Consider the following 11,655-nt stretch of genomic DNA (forward strand, 5'->3'; position numbering starts at 1 on the left):
TAGACTTCACATTATACTACACTTTAGACTAGACTATAGCCGAGACTTGAGACTTGACTATATACTAGACTATAGTATAGAGTATAGCTACTATCGACCAGACTATAAGTAGTACAGCTGCAAGCCATGTAATTGATCCACCTCTAAAGCCTTTTGATTAAAAATAAAATACAAACGGTTTATGATTTTTCGTTAAGTATTAATAAAAATTTCTTTTGTTTTTAATAAATTTATATAAAATTGGCTACAACTAATGTAAAACAATTAAAAATTTTATAATAATTTTCAAATACATTTTCTTTTATACCACCAGACTTTTTGTTTAAGCAAAATTACAAATTACAGGTAGCAAATCTTAATATATTAATACCTAATTTTAACAGAAAAATAATAATACATATTAGATATGTAATAAAATTTCATAAAAAAATTAATCGTTATAATAATAATAAAAATTTAACATTAATGGCATTTGATGTTGAGTTGATCAAAGCCCTAGTCTTTGGATATTGACAAACAATAATATTTTTCGCTTCTTACGTTAATTAAATTAAATTAAATTTAACATTAAATAATTTTCAATTAGTTATGGCAACGCTTAAATATTAAGAATGAAATGTTTTTATTGCATTGGATTTAATAGAATTATTTACTAAAATTATCTATTTGCTGTAGAACCCAACTGCGGGTGCTAGTGGGGCTTAAATTGGGCGGACAGATGATAACGCCTGGTCCTGTTGGTTTGGTTGTGGCAAAATCCTTATTCGTTTCGACAACTTTTAGAGGAGATTTAAGGGGAAGAGGTGGCACATATGCTGGCTTGGGTTTTAGGGGAGGATTTTTATTGTTGCGAAAAGAGTTGGATTTATTCAAACGCCTATCATTGTCATCACTGTAAATAGCAGAATCACGAAAATCATTTTCCAAACAAGCTTCAACACAATCTTCATATTCAAAACTATGAGTACAATCTTTAAATTTGCCATTACTAGGTTTATGTTCACACACACTGTCATTGGAGGAGGTTAATGACAAGACCGAATCTCTTTGCATTTGATTGTCGGCATCATATTTGATAACACTGAAGAGTGTACGTGGATCAGCATAGTCTACATGAGCCATACGTTCACCTATAGTCTCACTGCCTGGCAGATGTAGTATAGAATGTCTATCCACTTCAGAACTATCGGAACCTCTACGCTCTAGATTGTGTACAGAACGACTTAAACGATTGCCTGTTAAGTCTTCTCCTATCAGAGTAGAATTACTCCATAAACGTTTGAGTAGACTGCGAGGAGTATGACTGCGATTGGCATTAACTTCATTTATGGAACTATATATGGGACTGGAGTGATAGCTTGCAGACATTTGTGTGGAGCAATCCAAGGAATTATGTTCACTGGGTAAGTCATTGTTAAAACTATCCCTTTCCTTAAGAGTGGTCGTAGACGAGGCATTTGAACTGTGTTGACTTAAATTACTTTCGGGTTTTGTCGGGGATTTATGCACTTCTTCACCTCCTACATTGTGTAAAACACCTTCGGGTGTATACACTAGAGTGACATAATCAGATTCGGGTCGTGGACTAGTTGGTTTATTTTCCTTGCACTTGTTATATTGCACTGATTTAGAACGTCCTAGAGGCGGAGAGAATTTATAGGGAACATGTACATTTCTTAGCAGACTTTCATAAATGGGCTCATCTTCTGTTTCCAAAGTCAGCGACTTATATTCCATGCAATCTTTTTCATTTTCCAATGGAGGTGGCGATCTAGAGGGTGGTCTTGGTGGCAATTCCGGTGGCAGTTCCAGTTTGTCCATAGTTTTGTTGAGTTTAAAGTCCAGGCTTTTAGATGATTGTAGAGATTTATCCAAATTACGTTTCTTTTGTATTTTAGCATAGAGTTTATCAAATTCCTTGCTATTCTTTAAAAGATCCAACACAATCTCGGCATCATGTTTGGCTTTTTCTGCCGGCGTTAAAGTGAAAGAAGTGGACATTATAGTATTATCCTCTTCTACTTTCATTACCACATCGGGCAGATAATTGGTAGATTTGGCCATTTCTTTGCTCAATTCCTTATCCTCCGATTTGCTATTGTGTAAAATATTTTCCGAAGATTCGGTGATTTTCAAGACCGTTTCCCCAGCATCTTCAAACTCACTGAGAGCCATGTAGAAAGTGGAAGTTTCTTTAGTTTTATTCTTTTGGCGTTTAAGGGAGGATAAACGTTTGGCACAAGTGGTCTTGCCATTGCTTTGTGTAATATTTGTTACAGTTTTGACATCTTTGGAGCTGGTTATAGCTTCCTTAACCTGCTCACTGGCCACCTTTTCGAAATGTTCTATGTGCAGACTAATGCGTGGCACCGATTTGCTGCGTTCCTTTAAAGGTTTACTGCCGAATCTAAAGGTTTTGTGCGATTGTCTAACCGATTTTGACTCCTTATCACGGTTAATGCAAAATTTGCATTTTTGGTTTTTAGCACAGCTGCAGTTTTCCGCTGCCTCTTCCTCCTCGGCTCTAAGCTCTACATTTTCAACTAAAGCTGAATCTCTGGAAGCCAATGATTTGTCATTGATGCTTTCAGCACTTTTGGATATGGTTTTGCTTAAATTCTTAACATCTTTCGAGGGTGTGGTTTCACTAAACACATCCAAGGAGTTGGTATTTGAAATGGTTTTACGCTTTGTTTTAGAACGGTTGCGCATTTCGCTGCGACGAAAGTTATTGCGTCTTTCCAAATAAGTGGGCGTGGAGGAGGCTGTATGCAAACTCCATTTCCAGGTGATTTTATCAGCTGTGCGATCTGTAAATATTAAAATCTAATTAATAAATATGCTCCTTTAAAATGTAAAACCCTAAACCAAGACATATTAGTTAAGTTTTATAAAAGCATTATGATTTAAAGCCAATGTTTGTTTTTTTTTGCAAAGTTAAAAGTGTAATGTAACACTAAGCGTTAAAAGTATGAAACAAAAAGTGTGTAAAAGAGAGAGAAAGAAAAAAGGAACTATTCCGGAATGTATGTGCCCATAACCCATGCTTTTTTTCTGGTGATTTTAATGTGCTTTTTTTTACAGTGGTGCAGTAATCGGTGATGTTTTTGTTTAAATTTGAAATAAAAAAAGCATTTGGACTGGCAGTACTAACCCTAAAAAATAGTGTCAATTTTTTTATTGTTTATTTGTTTTTGGTTTGGTTTGAAATTTTTGTGGTTTTTATTTCATTTCACCCATTTCGTTGCTGTTTTAGTTTGTTTAAGTTTTTATTTGTTTTTGTTTTTTTTTTTTTTTGTACTACATCACTAAAATTGAAAGAAAATTAAATAAAATTTGTGTCACAGTGTAAGCCAAATTTTTGTTGGTTATAATTTTTTTATAGTTAATAAATATAGTTTTTTTAGTTAAAATTTGTTAATTATAAGTGTTAGAGTTAATAGACCTGCTAGTATTTATTTACTTTTAAAAACAATAGTATTTTTGTTTAAAAGCCACTAAATTTAACTACTTTTATTATTTTTTTTATAAAAAATACTATGCAAGACTTGTAATGGTAGAAAAAATGCCATGATTTAAAAAAATAAACTTAAAAAACTTCATGACTTTTTTGAAATTTTGAAAGTGATCGTTTATTTAAAAAGGTGCCTAAAAGTATGCTACATTTTTGTCATATTGTTTTTAAGTAACTAACAAAATTTCAATTTAAAATATGTAAGATCGTTTTGACATTTCTGTTAAAATACAAAACAAGATTAATTTTCAAAATTTTTTAGATTACTGAGTAGAAACCTTGGAACTAGAACCCGTTCTGTAGGACGTTTTCTGTATTCTAGGAAAATTCTTTCATAAAAATATTTAAATAGAAATAAATCGGCTAAATGAATTCCTATATCAGGCATATATGTACATACATAAGTATTTTGCATTAATTTAAGAAAGGAAATGTTAAAAATTCTTTAACTGTTTAGTAAAACTATTTCCAATCTTGAAAATGTGAATAAAACATTATGTAATTCAGAACTGTAGCTACAGAACATGACAATTCATGCACAATGGGATAGAATCGTATTTTTGGGAAATATATTTGTTATTTCTACACAGCTGGCACGATCGGGAGATTCAGCAATTTCCTAAAACTGAAACGAAAATCCCTAAAATATGATTTTTTTGCATATTTCCCACTCAGCTCCAGATTTCTTTCGGGGCTGTGAAAATACCTTAGGAAAATCTAAAAACACATAAAGGTTTCTAAAACTACTTTCGGTTTGAAACGATTCTATTCTTTTGATTTTGGAACATGTGACCGAAAATTGAAATTTTAATTGAAAAAACTTAAATTTGGAATGTCGTTGTCAAAACGGAGTTCGTTCGACTCTACTTTACTGCTCGCGTGCAGTGAACTACCGCGATAATCAACCAGATATTTCCCTACAGATATGCTTCCGCCCATTAGGAATCTATGCTGAATGCTACGTCCACCAGTTGCGGATTGTAAAACACCTAATAGATATATTGGCTTACTACGTACATGATAAGCAGTCGCGGGCAACTCAGCGGATCCAGAGAGAGACTCTTGAAGGTTCTCTGATGTGAGAATCAGCAAATATCCAAGTTTGTCAATGATATCTGGAGCCGTTTAAGAACCAATCCAAAAGCCGCGAAAGCAGCTTCGGAATGGCAACCCCATTACAATCCTATCAAACAGTCGTCCAATCATACGCTTATCTGAAAATTCACTGATCCACAACAGAAGAAATAACAATCTCATCGTTGGAAAGAACACGATTTGGAACGTTAGAACATTGAGTGAGACATCGGGACTTGCTGAATTTGGGGCACAACTGGAAAATTTCGGTATTGTAGTTCTGGGCATAAGCGACATGTGTTAGTGTAATAGTAGTGTATTCTGTTCTAGAAAGCAATGCAACCGTGAGAGTGTAGTGGATATCATTCTCCCCACAGAGAATAGAAAGTCATAGGAGGTAAAAATTCGATCAAGAAAACTTGTATGAAATAACTCTTTTTGAAACTGTTCTGTATAATGAATGTCTACTCTATAACATATAAGTAATTCTGAAGTTCCACATTTCAAACAAAACATAATTGTTTTTTCCACTAGCAAATTGTCAAGTAAAACTGATTGTCATTTTCTTTTTTGACGTGATATCAAGCAAGAAATCTAGACAATTTAGAAATATATTTTCGATAGTAGAGCTTTTTCGATCACGTATGCGCGGTAATTCGGCCCCTTATGTTGGACTAAATGTTCGACAGACAATTCAAGCTTTTTGTAAATAATTGATTCTCCAGCAGTCATTTATCTTTGAGGATATTGTTTAATGATAATATGCTATTGAATGGGAATGGAAAGTTTACTAATTGCTCAAGACTTTAAGTTTATTGAGAGTTTTAAAAAGCTCTTCATGGATGATGAAAGACTGAAACTTTAGAGTCCCATTAAGAACATTATCTGTAAACAGAGTTTGTAAAAGATTAATGATCTTGTTCTGCACAGAAGAGGCATCCGCCAGAAATATTAGTTTTCAAAATTTTAACAAAAATCCAAAATTCTCTAGGATATAAATATCAAATAACTTCTACACTTTCTTCAAAAAACTTATTTTGTAAAATAACAAAATAAACAACTTTTTAATTACATCATTACAAGTCTTGCACGATTTTTCTAAATACACATATAAAAACAATTTCAATTTCCCTTTTATCCTGATAAACAGTAACAAAAATTTGCAAATTTAAGAATAAATTTAAAATACAAATTAAAAAAAAAAAATATATATAAAAATTTAACGAGACAAAACATAAAATTTGGTTGTTTAAATTTTGTTTAGTTAAAGTTAAAAGAAAAAAAAAATAAATAAATAAACAACATATATAAAAAAAGCTGCTTCCGCTTTAGATCACACCTACATACCTTCCTCATCACCCAATTGATAAACCAGCTCTTTGGCTCGTAATGGAATGTTATCGAATTTTTCGAGTATGACACTTTTAATGTGTTGAGTCCAAAGGCGTTTCTGGTCACGATTTTTGGCTGTTAACTTGATTTGGTGGCGCGGTTCATCGTATGGTATTACATAAAAGCTAGTTGGTTCACCAGCCAAGTGTTCGCTCAGCATGAGATTGTTTTGCTAAATTAAGAGAAACCAAAAAATAAAGTTAAAAATAAAATGCACAACTAAGATAATGTAGTTTATTTAATATATATTTAAGGCAATAACAACAAAAAAAGCTTTAACGATCCTTGCTTACAAATTAACTCCTACTATTAGCTTTACCACTACTACTTACGTGTATATAACTTTTAAATTGCAAACGATTGTCCTCTTTGGCTTTGGCTATTATCAGCATAGTGGCAAATAGTAGAACCCTACGTGGTTTATTATTTTCCATTAAAATGCCCTCCAAACGCAGTTCACCTAAAACTGTAAGTTCTAGAAGAAAAAACGTTTTATTAGAAAAATTATTTCTTTAGAAAAATTCTTATGTTATCATACCTGGCCCTAACCAGCCATCTAATATGCCCGATAGTTCTTTAACTCTGGTTTGCTGTTCCAATTTACGTTTCACCTGATCTATATTGCGCGCTACTTGACGCATTATCTCATAGGCCTGCATTACCTCCTTGATATCACAATGTTTGCGTAGGTTCTAATAAAAAATAAGACATTTCAATAAAACCCAAACTTTCTCTAAAAAGTCCCACTTACATCTAATAACAGATGATATTTCAAAATTCTTTGCACGGGTTTTAGCAAATATGATCCTAGAGGCAAAGTATGATGCAACATTCTTTGGGTGGAGGCCAACAAAGCATTGGTGTGAGTGGCCTGTAGTAGTTTGGTAAGTAGTGATATTGCTTCGGGATAACTGGTGCTGCAAGTGAAACATTATTTTTACTCGATTTCTCTTACCAATAAGTAGTGTAGATTCTCTTACCAATAAGTAGTGTAGACATCAAATCCTTCCTTTAAGTCAATAAAACATTTGGCAATTTTAACCGGATCCAATATGGAGTCCGAAAGATGTTTAAGTAATTCTGAATTGAATTGATAAACATCTTGTATATTGGAAAATAATACATCTAAGTCATCTTGCTTTAAGCAGGCGCGTTCTTTCCAATCCAAGAGATAACTAAATCAATGAAAAGAAAAACAAATTTTAAGATCCAAGAGATAACTAAATCAATGAAAAGAAAAACAAATTTTAAGAAAATTTCAAAGTTCGAATTCTCTAAAATAAGTTCAAAATTTCTATGAAACTCAATAAAATTTTCAAACTCACCCTCTTATAACCTCTCCCAAATCATTAACATAACTTCTCTCCGAATCCACAATTTCCATGCAGGCTCTCTCAAACACAGACATGCCACTATGTGATCCGTTAAATCATGCTCATCTGCTAAACTCTCTACACTGGCCAAATATGAAGTATTTAATTTACCACTCAAATGATCAGTACTTGAACTAGAACTCGAACTAGAAGAAGTGGAACATATAGAGGAGGATGATAAAGGACGGTGTTTTAGTTTGGCTATATCGGGCAACATTAAACTGGACATTTTACGTGATTCTTTGGGAGAAAACTTGGACTTAATATCCGATAGACGATCCAAGCTTTCGGCCGAAAATTGATTCTCATCCAGTTCTTCATCTTTGAGGAATTGTGAGCGTGGCAGGGTATTGGTTTGTTTAATGGTAATATTCTTTTGGGCAAAATCACGAGCGGCCAAACTTTTGGAACGAGCATATGACAGAGGATGATGGGTAGGACTGCGTTTGCCATTGGGTGAGATCACAGGTTTGTTGAGAGCTTTAAAAAGCTCCTCATTACTGCTGGGAGCCTGAAACTCTTTAGAGTTGGCGGCTAAAGTGAGATTTTTTAGATTCTGTGAGACCACGGCAAAATTGATGGTCTCTGTAATGGGATTTTCTGTAGGCAGACACTCTAGAGACATATTGGTCTTGTTGTCCAAACCAGGGTCTTTTTCATAGTTACATCTAGGCAGACTTAGCTTGCGTGTAGCAAGTTTATGGGCCGCTGAACAATCAAAATTGAATGCTATGGTATTAGTGGGAGTTTTATCATCATCTACTCCAGGCAAGGAATAAATGGCAGGTGTAGAGGGTTTTCTCAAACCTTTGGACTTTAAATCAAAACGTCGAAAGTTTTCACTGTCTTCGTTTAGAGCATTATTGAAAGTTTCCACCAAATCTGTACCGGTTTGGGTTAATTTTCCTGTTGTTTTAGACAATGGTATATGGGAAAGTTTGTGCTTATGATTACTAAGACTGCTGGGGGAGCTGGAGGACTTTTTAACAAAACGTTGATGTTGTTGTTGCTGCTGCTGTTGTTGTTGTTGTATGGGAGTACTAGAACGTGTGGGATATTGTAGGGCCTCTATATCTACCGCATCTACAGCCTCAGCATCAGAGTGTGTAATAATACGTTGAACATTGGCCGAGAGTATACGTATATTCGAACGATGTTTATTTAGAGAACCACCATTGGAGGAGACAGACTCTAAGGAACCTCTTAAGCTACTGCTACAACTACCACTATTGGAATTTGCTAAAGGTGGCGAATCTTCCCCAACTTGTGAGCTATGTGAATTTTTTAATTCCGCTTGTTTGGCATATTTCTCCAAACGACTAAGATAAGCATCCAAGGGAGGTTTTGCTGGTGGTTCCTCTGCCACTAGACTCGTGTCTTTGCCACTATCACAGTTTGTTGAAAAGGAAGAGGAGGAGTAGGATGTTGAGTTGTTGTTAGAGGTTTTATGATTATTCGTTGTAGATGTTGTGGTTGTAGTTGTCGTAGATGTTGCTGCATCTAAAACAGTCGTGAGTGAATCGTAGATACCCAATAGTGAGGGTGTTAAATCTGTGGAACTACCTGCAATGAAAAAGAAAAGAAAGACAAAAGAATTACTTAATAATATGTATATGAATTCAAGCTTTTGTTTTGAGCTGCTTTTTTTGTTTTTGTTTCTTTGTTAATCAATCATTTATGCATTCCAATGCATTTAATCATCGAGCGTGTATAAACATTTGTGCAGTGTGTTGATTCGTTTTGATATTGCTCAACGTACCATCCCAAAAGCATGTGCTATTCCTTATAAAGGCAATATTAGGCCCATGCTGGGAAAAATTACACAAGAGAGTTGCTAATGGATCTGGATATATTTGATCAAGAGCGTATGATTTCAGAGGTTTTTGTGAAAGAACTTTCTAGGACGATTTATTTGTTCACATTAAGGGATCAAGATCCTAACAACGAATAATTGGCAGAAATTTGTATTTAACATGATTGATCGATCATATTTTAGCTAAAAATATTCACAACTTTTAAAATTCCTTTTTCAACAGAATGGGGCAATTGCATTTATTGGCTGTTGCCATATTGGATGTTAATATTCTTAGCAACCTACACTCGTGCTTATAGTAATGTTCACTGATCAAAGCCTTTTCATTCTCATATTTAAAAGTTTAGTTTTGTATTTTGTAATACTGTATCGTGTCTTACAGGCGCCAGTGTATTCAGTGTTTTTCCTTATTGTATTTTTTTTTTCTACTTCTGTTTCCTTCTCTCTTCTACAACAATATCTTTTCAATTTTCATTTCTTCGTCATCACGAGCAATAATGTTGTTGCCGTTGTGCTGGTGGTGTTGTTGTTGGTGCTATTGGTGATCTTATGTTTCATAAGTATGGTGCATGCTAAATTGCAATTGCCCACACTGAGCAGATAGATAGATACATTTATACATATTTCATATACAATTAATAATAATTTTAGTTGAACTTTAGTGAATGATACACACGTGCTCTTCCGAGCTCAACAACAACAAAAAAAAACCAAACATATATAATCATACATGTATCATGGTAACTATATATCTAGTGCTAAAATACTTGAACATAATAGCAAGAACAACAACAACATTATATTCATATTACAGGCATACGACTTTGCATGGGCCATACAACATTAAGGCTAATCACATGTATAGTTTACGTTAAGGTTTTTTTATGCATATTTAGTAAAAATATCTGAGAATCAAATTCTTTAAAAAAATATTTGTTTTTGTGAAATATGAACTTCATTGAAGTTTAAATTTGAAGCGCCTTAAGTGTTATGTAGAGGATTATTAAATGTGACCAGTTCAACTTTATATATATTCATATTTTCCGGTATTAAAAGAACTAATTTAAATTATAAGAATTTAAATGATATTGATTTCTGAGTATTATGACAAAGCACGATTTAGATTTATGCTGGAGATTATAGGAATTAGAATTTACATGGGAGTTTCTGCGGATGGACATCGATTCAGAAAATGCTTCTAAAAGACTACTTTTAGGTGGCGCAAATTTGAATCGTTTTTTGTTTCGCGGACCTCCTGTGAAAAACCTTCCATTTCAAAAGATGCTGGAAGAATCGTTAAAAGCTTTAGACTTAGTAAAGCCGTTCAGTTGAATAAGTAGGTCATAAGGACCCTAACTTAAAACTGTAATAAATTTGAACCGACACATGCCACCGATGTCGATAACTGCTTTTGTTTTTATCTTTCAAAGCAGTCACAGAAAACCTCTCCTAACAATCAACAAACTTATGTATATATCAGATAAATCATGTTCATCTGATAAATACTCCACACTGGACAAACATGAGGTAATTAAGTCATTACTACTCTCTCTAGTTCGATTACCAGTTCAATAGTAATTGAACTGGTAGTCGAACTAGATAAAGTGGAACAAATAAAGCTTTATGATAGTGGTTATTGAACTAGACATTTTAGGTGTTTCTTTAAGTGAAAACTTGGACTTAATGTACGACAGACGATCCATGCTTTCTACTGATATTTAGGCAAAATCATGTGTGACCAAACTTTAAGAATGATCACATGACAAGGCAATGGAATCTATGTAGAAGAAGTGGAATATGTTGACAATAATGACTAGAAACAGTCTTTTAGTTGCAGTATATAGGGCGACTTTAAAAGGGATTTTTTTATGTGATTCTTTGGATGTAAACTTGAACTTAATGTCCGACGATCTAAGTTTTTGGCTGATATTTGGTTATCATCCAGTTCTTCATCTTTGAAGGAAATTGGTTTCGTTTAACAGTAATGTCCTGTTGAATGGTCAAGCTTTTGGAATGATAATATGACAAGGAACTGGAACCCGATCTCGAAGAAGTAGAAAGTATAGAGGATAATCACAGAGGACAGTGTTATAGGTTGGCCATATAGTTCAACATTAACTGGAGATTTTAATTGAGTTTTTTGGAGAAAACTTAGAGTTAATATCCTACAGACGATATATGTTTTTGGTTGATATTTGATTTTCATCCAGTTCATTATCATTGAGAAACTTTGAGCGCGACAGGATATTAGTTTGTTTAGTAGTTGGGTCTGGAACTTGATCTAGAAGTGGAAGTACAACATATCGATGATACTGAAAAATTACTGTGTTTTAGTTTGACTATATAGATCAACAGTTAACTGAACAATTTTTGTGATTCTTTAATTTATCTAAAGACTTGGACCTAATGTCCTATAGATGATCTAAGTTTCCAGTAGTTAATGTAGTAGAAATAGGCTGGTGATTACTTTCAACACTGAGTTGAATATT

The 11,655-nt window shown here is 33.7% G+C and overlaps 1 protein-coding gene across 1 annotated transcript; it reads right to left on the reverse strand.

Annotated features, from left to right (window-relative positions):
• Window positions 1-251: 251 nt before the first annotated feature.
• LOC119601364 lies at window positions 252-8,916 on the reverse strand (the record flags this gene model as incomplete). Its single annotated transcript, XM_037952278.1, is given in 8 exon segments — window positions 252-2,810; window positions 5,936-6,152; window positions 6,313-6,455; window positions 6,519-6,672; window positions 6,732-6,897; window positions 6,961-7,155; window positions 7,306-7,399; window positions 7,402-8,916. Coding segments are annotated over 8 exon segments (4,649 nt in total), but the record flags the coding sequence as incomplete, so codon positions are not given.
• Between the last annotated feature and the right edge of the window lie 2,739 nt (window positions 8,917-11,655).

The sequence above is a fragment of the Lucilia sericata genome, unplaced genomic scaffold (genome assembly GCF_015586225.1).
Source record: "Lucilia sericata isolate MDLA Ls3-8-SP2 unplaced genomic scaffold, ASM1558622v1 Contig000159F_arrow, whole genome shotgun sequence".
Taxonomy (NCBI): domain Eukaryota; kingdom Metazoa; phylum Arthropoda; class Insecta; order Diptera; family Calliphoridae; genus Lucilia; species Lucilia sericata.